Below are 19,342 nucleotides of genomic sequence, written 5' to 3'. Positions count from 1 at the left end.
CCCCCCCAGGAAATCACAGCCGAAAAAGTGTTGAGTCGATTTGTAAACACCTAAAGCTAAAATAAAAGTTTTGAATACTGAAAAAAGGTGAACGGCTTGCTCGGTGCCCAATAATGAACAATAATTTGAAATAATTCAATTTTGTGTCAGGTTGGCCTCCACTAGGACCCCCATAACAAAACTCTGGCTACGCCCATGACCATCACACGGCCTTTCTCCCATAATAAAAAATGTGTAGAGCGTGAGTCTGCTAGCGTTATTATTCTATCACGTCACACAAGATGGCATTGGTACAACGAGCGTTCTTAATAGAAACCGTCAAATTGAAGCTTAAGTTCAAAACTCCACCACTCAACAAGATAAAAAAATAAAACTAAGAATATTACGTAAGACGAGATCTATTACCCCCTACCCCCGAGTAAGAAATCGTAAGAAGTCCTTGACACCCACCCACCCCAAAATATCTTACGTAATTTATGGACGGTCCCTTAGAAATAAACTTTTGCTATCAGATACCGAAAAAGACAAATAATCTAAAAATTCTTGTTTTGTCAGTCGCATTAACCTGTTTTATTAAATGATCTGTACTTCTCATTGTTGGATACTAAGCAGTTAGCATAGACTTTCCATTCTTTGTACCTTTTTCTATTTTCTGCTCCACGTGAAGATTACCAAAAGAAGAATACCAAAAGGCCATATAAACTGCATTTATATGGAATAAGGCAAAAGTAATACAAACAAAACCGCGCCTACCTAGCAGGTTGGCCCGACGTTGCTCGGGAAAAAGTAACGATAGGGAAGATTAACATTATTACGTTAGAGTCAACCTTACCCGTTTTCACCGAATGCAAGAATTGGGTCCCCCTGTTTCAGGACTGATTAGAGAATTTTTAGATGGGTCTAAAAATATGTTCGATTTCCCGCAAAAACGAAAAATCTGCATCTGCGTCTTGCACGTCGCTTTCTCTTAACAATTCCATTCTTACATAACACTTCCATTGTTAACACTTCCATTATTACTTAAAACTTCCATTGTTACTTAACACTTTCATTGTTACTTGACACTTCCATTGTTAAGTAACACTTCCATTGTTGATGAAAGCGTTAAGCCTTAATCCTGTCTTTTTCCCCCGGGGGGAATTTCGAAAAATCCCTTTTTAGTGTGCGTTTTCGTGACGTACCCTAACTATGTACCAAATTTCAACTTTGAACTCCTAACCGTTTGGGCTCTGCGCCTATTATTATTATCATTATCATTATCAATCCGTCTCGATTATATATATAGATTCATCATTAATTAATGGTCCCTGAATTTTTCTCTAAAATCTGTTTTTTATGCTTCAAAGGTTACAGTTTTAGTTATTATAAAATTAGAAAATAAATGTAATTGAAAATTCTTATTATTAATTAATTAATTATTATTATTTACTTTAATTTTGTGTATGTTATTAATAGATGTAACGTCAAATATAAACAAAACTTTTTAGGAGTGCCAGTTTCTTCAAGTCCATATTTATACGAGTAAACAAATGCCTTCAAAACACATGTCCTTTTCTCTCGACGGTACGTTACTATTACAGAAAACTACACTTGCGCTCATACTTCCACTGAGCACCAGAAAATTATAGATTGGATGTCTGCCCTCATCCGAAAATTCTAGAGATGAAATGTCATATTGGCTCAAACTTGAGGATTTCCCTTATTCAATACTTTCTTGTGACTAGCAGTGGCCGAGCGGATAAAACCACAAAACACTGGTAGTTGGTCGCAGGTTCGCTTTTGATCAACGGGCTGGCCATGTGAAATTTTCCGGGCTTTCTTCACGTGTGTAACACCTAAATAGGGTTCAGTTTACAATAGACAGATCGTCCAAATATTGCATTACCTTATTCTAAGAATTTAATGCTTCCACAATGCTTTGAACTCTCACTCTTACAGCCAAATCCTTTTAAAAATTATATAACATTTACGAAGGTCGTTTTACAACTGTATTGATTACCCTCTTGCACAGATTACATGCCCTTGATCATTTAGCCATATCTCCAACTGACCTATTGTCTATGCCACATCCATTAGCGTGCGCAATTCGACATTTACTCTATCTAACACTTGACGATCCCTGGGTCCGTAGATTTAAAAAAAAAAAAATCTACGAATCCGTTTTGTAATCTTCGAAGTCGATGCCTGCAGCACGTGTCTACCTTCGCCCTTCTTAGTTATGCCTCTGCGCAGTAGGATCGAATTTGTATAGAGAATTTTGACGGATAAGAATTAACAAGATTTGAACCAGGAGCAAACATCAAATTCATTTATAGAGTTCAGAATGTTAATAAGGAAAGGCACGTTGAAATTCTTAACAGTTCTGCTTTGTAGGGCAAGCAATTAAAACCAGCTGAATAAATCCTATCATTTTCCAAACAAATCTGCTTAAAATTTAAATCCCCAAGTAAATAATTAGAAAATCCTCTAAAATTTTCTTTTTGATTTTTAAATATTTTTATTTAATGTAATAAAAGATACAAAAAGTAAACATCTTGAAAAAAAAACCGCTGACTAATTTTACTTTTATAGAAAAAGGGGAAATTCAGTTTCATTTCTCGATTTTCTCACACCATCTGGCCTATTAACACATCTGATCTTCCCGTCAGCTGATGAATTTCTCGGGTGGTGATTGGGGGAAAATCGAGATAAAAAGGCATATTTTCACTCGCTCGAGGCAGTTCGTCCAAACATTGATATTGCCACCTAGAAAGCTGTTTCCATCCAAGTGTCCGGTGCCAGCTCTACCACTCTCCACGTCGTCTTTATCCACGATACATAGAGTTCGTTCTACGGCCTGTAACATATCATGAAAGGAAGATGTCCAACGAGATAATATAATTTGTTTGTAAACTCTCTCTCTCGGTGAATAGGTAACAATAAATCCCAAATATTACCCCATTACTGTATTTTATTTCTTTCTCTGTTTTACTTTATTAAATTTTTTATTTGGAATTTATTAATGACCTCCTCAGTGTCTTCCTATAATTGCCGACATCTCATTGCAAAACCCCGCGACCTCCCACTCGAATTCTGTTAGCCATTCAGCCATTCATTCAAGTGCGTTCACTTTGTCAATGAATGGCTTTGTCAGATCTGACGATTAGAGGGTCTTGACCCGTCGTCCGTATTCCCACACAATAATCTTACAATAGCAGGAGTAGTCCTGTGACCTTCACCATAACATTGTTCCTGTGTTTCGGTTATTCCTAAATTACGAATATATGACCAAGAAAATGACACATTGAAAAAGTTTGGAAATTTTTCCAATTTTTTCACCCTTCTGATTTTTCTTTCGCAGACTTAACTGTTCTAAAATGCAGGGTTACACCTTCCATCAGCAGCAGAAAAAGAAACAGAGCTAAGGGAGTTCTTCCAAAATCATAATAATCACTTCTAGGACAGTATTGACAGTAGCATGGATGCTGATAGAAGTGTTTAGCTTCTGTCAGTATCCATACAATGCATCTATAGAAGGAAGTTATATTGAAAGAGGTATGGCAAAATTTTCTAACAATTGGGTAATAGTATTGAACCGAAACTTTTGTGTATTTTATAAACTCTATTTTGAGAAATCCAAGATTGCGAGCATAACAATCTTTAATATGGTGCCAATTTTTTGTTGAACAAGGCATAAAGAATATTTGTATATTTTCATGCTAAGTGGCAGTGTTGAAACAATATTATAAATTCCTTAGATTATTTTTATTTTTTTTCGAACTCTATGATATTAACGCTCACTTTGATGGCTTGATGACACACCAGAATGACATTCCGGAGGATGTTTCCAAGTCTTGATATAGAACTTCAGGAATTATTCATAGGCGGTCAAGTCTGTTTCTCTTCCCCTAGTTCAATGGGTTGGTAGTCTACCAAGCCGATTAGAATGGAAGAAAGAAGGATTACTCAAGAATGAATAAACCACTGAACAACTGTCAAGTGGCCGAGGATTCGCGCTTCACCAACAGGTTTGATCCGGAAAGTTATCCGGGTCTTCTTTACGTGTCTAACACCTAATTTGTTGTCTTTTTTATCAAAACTATTGTAGCCGATTAGTAAGAAATTTCTTAATAAAATTAACAATATAAAAATTTATAGGCAATTAAAAATAACAAATAATTAATTCAATAATCTATTATATAATAATATACTTTCCTCCATAGATGATACAAATGCAAATAAAAACATCAACCCTTTCCTTATTAGTCTGATAATTCGATGATTAATTTGTTAACGTGAATACTGAAAACCTTATGAAAATAAATATATATTAAGAAAACTTATTGTAAAATTTAATAATTGATATTATTTCTATTAAGTTTTTATTTTCTATTTTTTTTTTTTTTATAAAATAAAATATATTTTCGGGTCAAATGCCCCTATTCAGTCTTTTATATAATGATAAAACTGTAATGGCGACAACTGGAATAACTAAGTGTAAAAATCGTAATGTAAAACTATTAAAACTATAAAATTAAAAAATAAACCTTGCAAAAAGTATAGAAAAAATTAAGAAATAAAAGAAGTAAAAACATAAATATTTTAAAACCNTAATTAAATATATAATTTCCGCCGTCTAGCGTGGCGCCACGCTACGGAGATTTTTACGCTAACTATCGTCTGTACAGTATGTAAATTAGGTACCGTAAGTCTAATACAGTACTGTAATTTTATACATTTCTTGTGAAAGAAACATTTCTTATTCAACGGCGATTAAAATTATTTATATTAATGATGACTCCGAAGTTCAACGAAGTTTTCGCAGAAAAATAAGTTATTAGAAATCGGCCGTGGCTTCTTCGCGACGAAAACAAACTTTAGCAATGGGGTTGTCGAGTGGTGCATACTCGGTAAGTAATCCTACAATTTTTTGTTTATAGCATAGTTTATACAGATTATTCCCAAAAAATATACGTGTTTTGAAAATGTTGAGTCGAATTAGTCTAGGAATCGATTAATTATATGGAAGAAAACCTTTCAATCAGCCGTAGTCCGTAAACTTTACACATGTCATGCTTTGATTGGAACGACTCGTAAGAAATCGGATTCCTAAAAAATGGAACGTATCTGTTATCTTATAGGGGGGTCGACTGTAAATATATATTAAGAACAATTTTTGTAAAATTTAATAATTGATATTATTTTCTATTAAGCGAGGTGTTTCAGTTCTTTTACTCTTTGTTTCTACTTAGTTTTTTTTATAGCCAGGATGGTGAATATTCTTCAGTCTGCGTACCACGTTGTAAGCATACTTAGCTTTAAAGATTAAAGAAATAAAACGAATATCTTTTAATTGGAATAAATGTGAAAAAGCTCATTGAAAATAACGATGATCAGGTGATAAATCAAAAGAATAATTAAAAAAGACAGATGATGAATGGAAATTCTATGCTAGGTAAGGTGCCAGATGCCCACGTGCATCTCTTACCAGGCGTGTCGTAGGTTTGCAGCCCCTGTTATAGACCGTTACGGGTTTGGCCATAATCTATATATATAAAAATGAATGTATGTATGTCTGGCTGTCTGTCCGTCTGTTCTTCATGCATTACTACACCATTTATCCGATTGCCATGAAACTTTGGGAAGTTTTTTAATACACTCCCGCGAAGATTTCTGGCTTAGTACATTTATCCTACGATTGATAACGCGCGTGTATAGGAGTATTTCGTCGTGAGCATTTCAGCACGGTTAGGAGTTGAAACTTGAAATTTGGTACACAGTTAAGCTGGATGCACACATGCGGCGCGGCAAGGAAAAGCGGTGTCGCCACGCGGCGGCAATCCTCTTACATTTCGTCGCATGCGTTCAGTATTCAACATGGCGAACGATACCGATATTGTCGCTATCCACGTGTTTACAAATTTTGTTTTGTACGGCATGCTTTATTTAGTTAGAAGATTTTGTCGAAGATTCGAACGAAGATTTTGGATTAGTGATATTTTCTTGGATTGATAAAGACCAGTTCTTTATGTAAAAAATACGCTTATTCCTCGATAAAGAATACTATTTCGAGTAAGATTCGGTTGTTTTGTTCTTTGAATTAAATTATATATGAATATTTGTGTAGAATTTGTGTTAAATTTATTATCTTTCCTCTTTATTCTGATGTTAGTTATCTCGGTTAACTGCATCGAATTTCCGCCATTAAAACACCACGTGATTGTATTTTCTCACGTGACTACCAGATGAACTGTTATTGGCTGATAGAAACGCGTCTTGGCGAATCTCTGGTGCCCAGACCATAAACTGTCGCCAAAATAAAATTGTATGGCAAGTTAGTACTTGATTGCTTGCTATTCTCTTTTGGTTGTATGTTCTTTGGAATTAAGCACAAACTTTTTATAAGTAAAATATAAGTAATTACTATTTTTATTGTAAAGTAAGCTTAAATATTTAACTGTCAATTATAATTTACAATTTTAGTTTAGAAAAATGGAACGTTTTTTAGTAAAATAACAGCAATATGTAAAAGCGATTTTAGCGCAAACTATCACGAAATGTTTCAATATGGCGTCGGGAAGATGGTACCAACTTGCTACAGCTTATAGTCTAATATTTGTTAAATTCTTTAATAATTAATTATTTTGTTAATAGCTATAATATTACAAACAGTTAAACTTTCCCTGAAGAAAAACTTGTACGCATTTTATACAATTTTAAGCAAAGTTACAAAATTAGTAACTTGTTTTTTCAATTATTTTATACAGTTTTACAATGGATTAACTTTGCTTAATATTATTTCAATAGAAATTTTTTCTATACATTAATAATTTATATGTATTTTACCAGTGAAATTCAAATTTCTTTAAAAAACGAATTTGACACTGAGTGGAGGTATCAGTGTCTCATTGCCATGTTATTAGAAGTAATATGGCGATGAAACACCGATACAACCTCGAGAACAGTACACTTTACTGAATATATATAATAATATATTACACTTCTTGAAAGTTTGCATATGTAATATACAACGATGAAGAACTAACTAAACTTTGTTAAACTAATTATTTTGCTTAATGTTTGCAATAAATTTGATTTAACTACTCTTTTTTAGTCATGAAAGTCGAATATGGCATTTGCAGTTAACATAACTGTACACGGGACATTTATAAACAGAGAATAAAATATAGGCCTATATTTTTATTACAATTAAGTTTAATTTTCTTAAGATTTTAGTGATAAAAAAAACATAAATGACTGGCATTATAACACTGCAATAACTTCATGGTCCATTATTGAGGTATTTAAATGAATTAAACAAATAACCTTAATCTTTAAAAAATCTTACAGTTTTAATTATAATTTTAAAATATATTTATTAATAAATAAAATTAAAATATTTTAAATTATATAATAAATGGTAGAAAGGTATAGGTAGTTGCTGCAAATACAATTGTATGAATACATCTGCAAACCCTGGTTGACACGCCACTTGATAAAAGTTTACGTGACAATTATACAAAATTTTTCGAGTAAACACGTAGATCACAATTACGCATATGACGATGAAGTTGATTCGTTCTTTCTCTCTCTTCTTAATTTTTGGTAAGTAGCTTTCAACGTAAGACAGAACGTTGAAGTTAACGTTGTTTTAATGCACTGTACTTCCTTTACCTTGCAGTTACCAGCTTGTTTGATGGTTCGTGTGGAAGAAAAAGCGGGAAGGGACCAGAAAAGGTAGTAATTTTATGTCATTTATTCGATAAATGTACATAGTGTTCGAAGTTTAGTAGATTCTGCTTTAAGACGGTCGAAAAGAATTAGGATTTTTTTGGAAATAGTCTAACTTATCTCTCACCACCTGACCATCAATTGTGCCTTTATTTTATACTCATTACTGAATGCACGATGGAGGAATAAAGGCCAGAACGGACTTTACGATGAGTATAAAAAAATCCCTCTTAAAGCGAAAAGAATAGGAAAAAGTTGGCCATTTTTATGAAGTATCATTTCCAAGAAAGTAATCTAAATTTATGACACTAATCTTACAGTAATTATGTAACTCGCTGGATCGCTTTTTAGGAACCAGTTGAATCATAAAAGTAGTGTTAAAAATTTACAAATGATATAATAATAATATATATTTCCAGAAACGTAACCTTAATTTATGACAATGAGCTGATAGCAATTAAGAATAGCGCCTTACGAGGGTTCCCTGTTTTCCAAGTACTAATTACGTTGTGAAAGAGTGTATATATTTCTAGAAATTTACGTTACAAAATAAATTTGTAATTAAGCAAATGGTTAAATACATTATACTAAATTAGATATGTTCTTGATAAGTTAGTACTAAAGATTGTGTATAGATTTAGAGTTTATTATTGCATGTATAAAATTTCCTCCTTTCTTCCTTTTATTTTTTCATAGAAAATATACACTTAAAAATACATAAAAATTCTTGTAAATTGTTAATTTGCAGGGAATCGTAGTTTATTTTTTAAAAAATTACTTCAATTTAACCGCCACGTCCATCCCACCGTCTTCCAGAAGTGTCCAAGTTGGATTCTCATTCGGAATTGACATTTTTCACCTTTCTGACTTTGTGTAATATAATATTAAAAAAGCGAATTTCGTTTATTTTCATCTTTCATTTATACTTCTATTTTTCTGTACATCTTTTAAACTTATGTCTAAGTTCCTGACTAATCCTAGAATGGCACTTTACTACTACTTCCTGGATTCTTCTTAATACCTCTTCTCCCTCAAGTACTATGATTCCTAAAGATATTTTATGTAGATTACAAATTAATTCTTCAAATATGTATTCAATTAATATTGAAGGTGTGTATTATTTATGTGATATCGATGAAAGTATTATTATTTACGAGAAATTTGTTTCTAGTATTATTGTCAATGCGATAATTGCATAAGCAAAGAAGAATTTATTGAACACAAGAAATATCCTACTATGTATGATTTCATGCGACATATGCCTGTGATCGGAACGATGTATACTAAGCCATTTACACAATTAAACAGCAGAGAAATTGCTGGTATGGTAGATGCTTTGACTGCAGAAGCCAAGAAACTAAATGAAGATTACGAATCGGTAACAGAGGAAAACGTTAAGAACATATACACTCCAGCAAAACATATTTTTGAAGCACTTGAGAAACATGTAATTCGACAAGTTAATAAAAATGATGTAAGAGATTCCACTGTACAACTGTACGAAGTAAAAAATTCTCTGAATAATAAATTAATTAATGATTCAGAAATTCGAGATGACGAAATTAACTTCACTGAGAAAACCTTAGGTTTAATTAAAGGTGTTTATTTTAATCTTGATTCATATCTATTCATCATATCTATGAAAACTCTTTCATAGAATTACAATAAAACGGTTTAAAAAATGTATTTGAAATTGTTTAATGTAGTGGAAACTCGATTATCCGAAACAATTTTTAAAAATCTAGAACCCGCAGTGTTGTACATACTACAGAGTATAATACAATACCTTCGAATACTACAGTATTTATTGCTTACGAATTTTTTAAATTTACTATGGGCGATGAAACCAAACCTATAAAGAAGTAATATTAAAATAAAATAAAATAAATAATAGACGATTTTTTGTATTGACTACTGGTCCCACCAAATTCGGAAAATCGCGTTTCTACTGTATACACAATATACGAAAAGTAGATTGGACTGAATTGATGAATTAAGGCAACTCAATATTCGAGCAATCTGTAAAAAGGAGGTGCCATCCAGAAGGACTTTCTATGGTAAACTGCACCCTAATTGTTAGACACGTGAAGAGAACCCGGTAAACTCTACGTGACTATTCGTTGTTTAGGCGCGACGAACCACGAATTTATAGATTATTATAGAAGTTATTACCAAACTCATGAAATAATGATAAATTATTATGCCAAGTAAAAATGCCAAATTACTACTTAGATATATATGAAGGTGCAGCAATTTATTCATTAAATCTAATCTATTGAAAATAATTAGAAATAAATGCCAATACACACTCATACACAATAGATACGTATATATGGAATGTCCTGCTTTATTATTATTTTTTTGGTACCACTGATCGCACAACGTTCGAGATTTGCAAAAATGTCGGAGAGTCCAACTTAATACGATTACAATACTTTCCCGTGATACATTTTAAAAATGGTAAAATTTAAATTTTATTATTAAAATACAGTAATATTTTAATAATTGGTTAATAATTTATTTGGTTTCGCCATACCAAATAAAAAATCCAGCAACGAGTTGCTTAACTTTCTTGAGACATTTGGTAACGCCATCTGTTATGACATTTTAAAAATATAAAAAGATTTTATTACAATAGAGTGTCGTTTATCCGAAAGTCGGTTATCCGAAAGAATTCCAGTCGGCCTAAAGTATAATTTTTATTTGTTTTTATATTTTTCAATGTATTTCGTTTGTAAAACATAAAAAATAATTTTTAACGATACAATAGCCGCGATTATTATTTTAAAAAGTTTACGTTAGGCTTAACATCCACGAAAATTCAACGCAAAGCGACACGCAACGGAGAAAAATTTCAACACGGGATAGGTTAATATATTTTATCGTACATAATCGGTTATCCGAAAAATAAGTTATCCGAACAACCCCAGTCCCCAATTGATTCAAATAAACGACGCTCTACTGTAACTGTTGTAAAATAGCAAAAAAATTATTTTAAGGGTAGGGATCAGTTAGATATAAAATTTTAAATGCTAATAACAAAAATTGTCATGACATTTGACAATACTGGAGATATACACGATCCCCATTATCTTCCCACCTCTTCGACCTTTAATTACCAAAATTTAACGTGACTAATGCCCCCCAAAAAACAAACCATGTAGCAAAATTACAGAAAATTTCGACAAAAAGCACAGAAGTTATTGATCTTCAAATAGGGTGAACAAAATCGTGCCTTTCTCTCTCACACACACCAGCATCCATACATGCAGAAATTACCCCCAAAATTTTTTGCTGTTCTAGACGTTTTAGGATATCTAATCCGACGAATGTAAAAATCTTGGGTGGAGGTCATTTTAATTTTCCTCTGTTATATATAACAACCAGGAATGTAATTAACAGATTGCTATCTATTTTAAAAAGCGATATACGTTTCTTATGTACATAGATTTTATAGTATACAAGTTTAAAGTTTATTTAAATACTCTTATTATAGTCATTAACATATTCAATAAAATCAGATGATTGTTACTAATTCTTGTTGAATTATATCGAAATCTGTACCAATGTCAGAAATATCTCGATATAAAATCAATTATAATAAAACAAAGAAATAAAATTCTTTAAAAATGTCTTCTAAAAGTTAAACCTGTTTACAACAATCGGCATTTAAGAAAATTCTTCTATATATCTGAAGCAGACTTTCATCCAAAAAGCAATCTCTGTTAATTGCTGTTGAAGCTTTTCGTGACGAACAACACGATTCTTTCCTGGCCCTGAAAATTATTTTTTATTATTCAAGATTATTTATCAAATTAAAATAATTTACTACAAACAAAAACAAACTTCTTACTAAATATAGTAAGAAAAGTAAAAGCTTCTTACTAAAAGTAAGCAAAAGTAAAAGCATATTTTCTCGTATAAAAATGTAAACTTCTACTAACTGCTCTCACTAATCATATAGTTTGATTAGTTTAAATATTATTGTTTATTTAACCTAAATTTAAGCTGCTTATTGTTCATAGTTAAGATATGAAAAAAAAAATTTTAATGTGAATAGTAAATACCTTCAAAATATATTAAATGGATCTTCGTTTCGTAATCAATTTTTCCATTGGAAAATCTCTCTCTCATCATTCGCATCAGTTTCAAAATCTTCATTGTCAAGTATTGCAATTGTGCGATTTCACATTTGTACGGATCGAGATAATAATTTTCCAGTTTAAGAACATCGTGAGTACCAAGTGATTCTTGTACGATCTGCAAGATTATAGCTTTCACCTGATATACGTGTACCTGTAAAAGCAGTTAAGGGCTTGATTCTATTAACATTTCTTAAAGACGACTAAATTTAAATTATTAATTTAAAAACTACCATTCTGTCTGATGCTGTTATCGGCATATTTTCTATTATCCATACAAAATCATCATTTAGTCTTGTGTAAAGAAAATTTTTAAATCTTAGGATGACTAGTAAGGAAAATTTATTCGGTTCCTTGAAAAAAATATAGTAAATTAAATTACGATGACTACTTACAGTAGAAGTTCGTTAATTTGTCAACCCATAATAGGGAAATCGCGGAATGACAGTATTCCGCAAATGGAAATTTCACACGTCGTATGTAAATGATCCTAGGTGGAATTGAGTGTGGTACAATATGAACTGTATGAAGTCCATGCACTGTCATGCACTGTATGAAGTCCAGACTGGTTGAAGACTGCGTATGATTAAATCAGAATAATAACAGCAACGTTTGCTGATGTAAAACGTACCTCAATGGGCGCGTTGCTTGTTAGAGCAGCTCAATTAAAGTCAATTAAAAAGCCTGTTTCAAATGAACCTGCTATGTCACTGGTTTGCTTATCCAAATGTATTAAAGTTGCTTTACCAGGCAACACGCCAAATGTCTCAAATGTTCAGATTAAACGAAACTTTCTGAATTTTGCGAAAATACAAAAATTCGTGCAGTGTTCGCCACTGCAAATATTTTTGCTTATTACCAGATATTTTAGTCTCTAAAGTAAAATATAGTGAAGGTTCCTATGCATTGGATGTCATCCCTCTTACGTTCAAATGGTAATGGAATTTAAATTACCAATTTTAAATCTGTTCAGTAGAAAGAGTACCAAACTCTCAAGGACGTCATTTAACCGCTCTTAGCAGTAGTTATCTCTCTGAATATTCAGTAATCACACACCATTCTGGTTTCCTAAATACCGCATTAACGAACTTCTACTGTTCTAATAGAATTTTAAGGTAATTATTAATAGCAAATTTCTTACTCTAGTTTGAACTTCACGTAGCAGAATTTCTTTATCCCTTAAATAATATCCTCGAGAATGTATTCCAAACTTCGTCGGTTTTAAACCATTCATATAACACGTCTGTAAAGTACAAAATTTACATTTATAAACCGACTCGCACTTACCCTTTATAGGGCATCTGTAGCAACGTCTATGAATGATTGTTCTGAAGACAAACTGAAGACAACGTTTGCACGCCTCGCATCCGTAATAATCATTCCAAGCCTGGCGATAACAAATTCTGCATTGACTAATTATCATTTTACCTTTAAATAAATAATAAAAATATAGCCTATTAAAGCTACATGTAGTTAAATTGTGTCTACAACCGAAAATATTCAATATGTTGTTTACCTCTATGACCGTTTTGTTCTGTAATCTGCTCTATTGTAGCCATTATCGTTTAAAAATATAAAAATAAACGAATACGAAACAACACTCGAAACAAAATGAAACATTCGCTTTTAACGAGTCATTTACATAAATTACGTAATATTTTTCGAAAGTAAAATTTAATTAAATAATAAATATGTTTTAAATAGAATTATTAATTAATTCATCATTAATTAATGGCCCCTGAATTTTTTTCTAAACTGTTTTTTAAGCTTCGAAGGTAAATGTTACAGTTTTAGTTATTATGAAATTAGAAAGTAAATGTAATTGAAAATTCATATTATTAATTAATTAATTATTATTAATAATATAAAAAATAACGTTTACTTTAATTTTGTATATGTTACTCGAGTCACACTCGAGCGCGGCTCAGAAGGAGTTAATTAATTAAAACCCCTTTCACAGATTACATGCCCTTGATCTTTCAGCTATATCTCCAACTGACCTTTTGTCTATGCCACATTCATTAGCGTGCGCCATTCGACATTTGCTCTATCTAACACTTGACGATCCCTGCAAAGAGAATTGCTTTTCTCTTTGAATTATAAAATTTGCTGTAATAACCATTAGATATGGATATTGACACACCACAAAAATTTTTATTAATTATGCTAAATCCAGGTATTCATTTCGGTCTCTCCTCTGTTGGTCTAGTATTTTTTGCTGTAGTATTATATAGTTGTAGACATTTATATTTTCTGTCTTCTTTATTTATAAACAGAGAATAAAATATAAGCATATATTTTTATTACAGTTAAGTTTAATTTCCTTTAAATTTTAATGGTAATAACACATAAATGCAGTGTTATAATGCCAGTGCATTATAACACTGCAATAACTACGTGGTCCTTTATTAAGGTATTTAAATGAATGAACTAATTAAACAGAAAAACTTAATCTTTAAAAAAATCTTAGTTTTAATTATAATTTTAAAATATTTTAATTATATTTATTAATAAATATATTTTAAAGTATATAATAAATGGTAGAAGTGTATAGGTAGTTGCTGCAAATACAATTGTATAAATTGCATCTGGAAACCCTGATTGACAAGCCACTTGATAAAAGTTTACGTGGCAATTATACAAAATTTTTCGAGTAAACACGTAGATTATAATTTAGCGTCTGACGATGAAGTTGATTCGTTCTTTCTCTCTATTCTTAATTTTTGGTAAGTAGCTTTTAACNTCTTGACACTCTATTGTGTCAAATAGATCGGCGTTATGAAAAAATGAAAACTATCTGTGACGATTTTTGCTTTCTCTGTGGCTCGTCTTTACAATACACGAGTGTTGCTGATTAAAAAAATCGGCTGCAGATCTCGCTATTAAATATAGCAAAGATTTAAAAAAGTAACTTCACAAGTGAAATTAAAAGTTTTAATTTTGAAGTAACGACTCTTATACAAAATATAGAAACTGCATCTCCGCTTAATATTCTACAGGTTCTTCATGATTTTGGTTTAATTGAGTCTTACCCAAATATCACTGTCAATGTCGCTTTTCGAATATTTCTAACTCTTCCCGTTTCTATTGCTTCGTGCGAGAGAAGTTTTAGCAAGTTAAACTTAAAAATTATTTAAGATTAACTAGCGGACAAAAACGATTATCCAATATTTCTATTATTTCAATAGAATACAATATCGTTAAAAATATTAATTATGAAGGTGTAACGAAGCCAGAAAAATTCAATTAAAATAAATCTTATTAAAAATCTATTGTAATGTATTTGTTTTATTATTTTCCCAAAACCAAATAAATTAAGGGGCCTAAATGCAAATTCTTGCACAGGGCCCAGGAATGGCTAGTTACGGCTCTGGGCAATTACATAAAATTTTTCGAGTAAACACGTAGATCATAATTTAGCATCTGACGATGAAGTTGATTCGTTCTTTCTCTCTATTCTTAATTTTTGGTAAGTAGCTTTTAACGTAAGAGTGAACGTTGTTTTAATGTACTGTACTTCCTTTACGTTGCAGTTACCAGCTTGTTTGATAGTTCGTATGGAAGAAAAAGCGAGAAGGGACCAGAAAAGGTAGCAATTTTATGTCATTTATTCGATAAATGTACATAGTGTTCGAAGTTTAGTAGATCCTGCTTTAAGGCAGTCAAAAAGAATTAGGATTTTTTAGGAATGGTTTGTCTTATCCCTGGCCATCAATTGTGGCCTTTATTCTGTACTCATTACAGAATGCACGATGGGGAATAAAGGCCAGAACGGACTTTACGATGAGTAAAATAAAATCCCACTTAAAGCGAAAAGAAAAGGAAAAAAGTTGGCCATTTTTATGAAGTATCATTTCCGAGAAAGTAATCTAAATTTATGACACTAATCTTACAGTAATTATGTAACTCGCTGGATCACTTTTTAGGAACCAGTTGAATCATAAAAGTAGTGTTAAACATTTACAAATTATATAATAATAATATATATTTCCAGAAACGTAAGCTTAATTTATGACAATGAGCTGATAGCAATTAAGAATAGCGCCTTACGAGGGTTCCCTGTTTTCCAAGTACTAATTACGTTGTGAAAGAGTGTATATATTTCTAGAAATTTACGTTACAAAATAAATTTGTAATTAAGCAAATGGTTAAATACATTATACTAAATTAGATATGTTCTTGATAAGTTAGTACTAAAGATTGTGTATAGATTTAGAGTTTATTATTGCATGTATAAAATTTCCTCCTTTCTTCCTTTTATTTTTTCATAGAAAATATACACTTAAAAATACATAAAAATTCTTGTAAATTGTTAATTTGCAGGGAATCGTAGTTTATTTTTTAAAAAATTACTTCAATTTAACCGCCACGTCCATCCCACCGTCTTCCAGAAGTGTCCAAGTTGGATTCTCATTCGGAATTGACATTTTTCACCTTTCTGACTTTGTGTAATATAATATTAAAAAAGCGAATTTCGTTTATTTTCATCTTTCATTTATACTTCTATTTTTCTGTACATCTTTTAAACTTATGTCTAAGTTCCTGACTAATCCTAGAATGNTATAACACCGCAATAACTTCATGGTCCATTATTGAGGTATTTAAATGAATTAAACAAATAACCTTAATCTTTAAAAAATCTTACAGTTGTAATTATAATTTTAAAATATATTTATTAATAAATAAAATTAAAATATTTTAAAGAATATAATAAATGGTAGAAGGGTATAGGTGCTGCAAATACAATTGTATGAATACATCTGGAAATCCTGACTGACAAGCCACTTTATAAAAGTTTACATGGCAATTATATAAATTTTTTCGAGTAAACACGTAGATCATAATTAAGCATTTGACGATGAAGTTGATTCTTTGTTTCCTTTATTCATAATTTTTGGTAAATACCTTTTAACGTAAGAGAGAACGTTGAAGAGCTGTTTTAATGTACTGTACTTCCTTTACGTTGCAGTTACCAGCTTGTTTGATAGTTTGTATGGAAGAAAAAGCGGGAAGGGCCCAGAAAAGGTAGCAATTTTATGTCATTTATTCGATAAATATACATAGTGTTCGAAGTTTAGTAGATCCCGCTTTAAGGCGGTTAAAAACAATTATGATTTTTTAGGAATGGTCTGTTTTATCCTTATTCACCTGGCCATTAATTGTGGCCTTTATTCTATACTCATTAGAGAATGCACGATGGGGAATAAATGCCAGAACAGACTTTACGATGAGTATAATAAAACCCTTCTTAAAGCGAAAAGAATAGGAAAAAAGTTGGCAATTTTTAATTCCGAGAAAGTAATCTAAATTTGTGATATAATCTTACAGTAATTACGTAACTCGCTAGATCGCTGTTTAAAAACCAGTTGAATCATAAAAGTAGTGTTAAAAATTTACAAATGATATAATAATAATATATATTTCCAGAAACGTAAGTTTAATTTATGACAATGAGCTAATAGCAATTAAGAATAGCGCCTTACGAGGGTTTCCAGTTTTCCAAGTACTAATTACGTTGTGAAAGAGTGTATATATTTCTAGAAATTTACGTTACAAAATAAATTTGTAATTAAGCAAATGGTTAAATACATTATACTAAGTTAGATATGTTCTTGATAAGTTAGTACTAAACATTGCCTATAGATTTAGAGTTCATCATTGCGTATATAAAATTTCTTCCTTTCATATTTTTATGGAAAATATATATTTTAAAATACAAAAGATTATTGTAAATTGTTAAATTGCAGGGTATCGTAGCTTATTCTTAAAAATTACTTTAATTTAATCGCCTCATCCATTCCATCTTCTTTCAGAAGTGTCCAAGTTGGATTCTCATTTAGGATGGACATTTTTTTCTTTCTGACTTTGTGTAATATAATATTACAAAAGCGTATTTTATTTATTTTCTTCTTTCATTTTTACCTCTGTTTTTCTTTACATTTTCTCATCTTATCTCTTAGTTCTTGACTAATTCTGGAATGGCACTTTACTACTACTTCCTTTCTTCATAATACTTCTTTCTCAAGTACTAGGATTCCTGAAGATATTTTATGTAGAATACAAATTAAATCTTCAAATATGTATTCAATTAACATTAAAGGTGTGTGTGTGTGTTATTTATATGATATAGATAAAAGTATTATTATTTACGAGAAATTTTCTTTCTAGTATTATTGTGAAGGCGATAAATGCATAAGCAAAGAAGAATTTATTGAACACAAGAAATATCCTACTATGGATGATTTCATGCGACATATGCCCGTGATCGGAACAATGTATACTAAATTATTCACACAATTAAACAGCAGAGAAATTGCTGGAATGGTAGACGCTTTGACTCAGAAGCCAAGAAACTAGATGAAGATTACGAATCGGTAACAAAGGAAAACGTTAAGAACGTATACAATCCAGCAAAACACATTTTTGAAGCACTTGAGAAACATGTAATTCGACAAGCTAATAAAAATGATGTATGAGATTCCACTGTACAACTGTACGAAGTAACAAAATCTCTGAATGATAAATTAATTAACGATCCAGAAATTCAAGATGATGAAATTAACTTTACTGAGAAAACCTTAGGTTTAATTAAAAGTGTTTATTATGATCTTGATTAATTGATCATATCTATGAAAAGTGTTTCATAGAATTGCAATATAATGGTTTAAAAAATGTATTTGAAATTGTTTAATGTAGTGGAAACTCGATTATCCGAAACAATTTTTAAAAATCTAGAATCTGCAGTGTTGTACATACTACAGGGTATAATACAATACCTTGGAATAGTACAGTNAAAAATTGATATATTTGGTATAGAATTATTGTCAGAAACATGTGATGCAGAAACTTCTCTTTGCTTGATTGGTCTTTCTGTTTGTCTTGACTTTGATGTAACTTGCTGGGTAGAACTTGGTTTATTTACAAAACAGGCTATGGAAAATATATATTTAAAAATACAAAAAAACAAATATTGTAAATTGTTAAATTGCAGGGTATCGTAGCTTATTTTAAAAAATTACTTTAATTTAATCGCCTCATCCATTCCACCGTCTTTCAGAAGTGTCCAAGTTGGATTCTCATTTAGGATGGATATTTTTTTTTTCTTTCTGACTTTGTGTAATATAATATTACAAAAGCGTATTTCATTTATTTCCTTCTCTCATTTTTACCTCTGTTTTTCTTCACATTTTCTCATCTTATCTCTAAGTTGCTTACTAATTCAGGAATGGCAATTTACTACTACTTCCTTTCTTCATAATACTTCTTTCTCAAGTACTAGGATTCCTGAAGATATTTTATGTAGAATACAAATTAAATCTTGAAGTATGTATTCAATTAACATTGAAGGTGTGTGTGTGTTATTTATATGATATAGATAAAAGTATTATTATTTACGAGAAATTTGTTTCTAGTATTATTGTCAAAGCGATAATTGCATAAGCAAAGAAGAATTTATTGAACACAAGAAATATCCTACTATGGATGATTTC

The 19,342-nt window shown here is 31.0% G+C and overlaps 2 protein-coding genes across 2 annotated transcripts in view; both read left to right on the top strand.

Annotated features, from left to right (window-relative positions):
• The window catches only part of LOC111619216, a 52,788-nt gene that overhangs the window by 10,195 nt on the left and 23,251 nt on the right, over positions 1–19,342 (top strand). The window contains exons 2-3 of the mRNA XM_023360903.1: positions 14,407–14,578; positions 15,386–15,441. Coding sequence (XP_023216671.1) covers positions 14,539–14,578; positions 15,386–15,441 — 96 coding nt within the window. The 5' untranslated portion in view covers positions 14,407–14,538. The remainder of the gene's footprint in view (positions 1–14,406; positions 14,579–15,385; positions 15,442–19,342) is intronic.
• Positions 7,478–9,367, top strand: LOC111619217. Its single transcript, XM_023360904.1, has 3 exons — positions 7,478–7,584; positions 7,661–7,716; positions 8,882–9,367. Exons 1-3 carry the CDS (start codon positions 7,539–7,541, stop codon positions 9,365–9,367), a joined length of 588 nt encoding a protein of 195 aa, XP_023216672.1. The 5' UTR covers positions 7,478–7,538.

This window comes from Centruroides sculpturatus, unplaced genomic scaffold, assembly GCF_000671375.1.
Source record: "Centruroides sculpturatus isolate CEXI.00-Female unplaced genomic scaffold, Cexi_2.0 scaffold114, whole genome shotgun sequence".
Taxonomy (NCBI): Eukaryota; Metazoa; Arthropoda; class Arachnida; order Scorpiones; family Buthidae; genus Centruroides; species Centruroides sculpturatus.
Note: the sequence above shows the minus strand (reverse complement) of the source record. Positions and strands in the feature narration are given on the sequence as shown.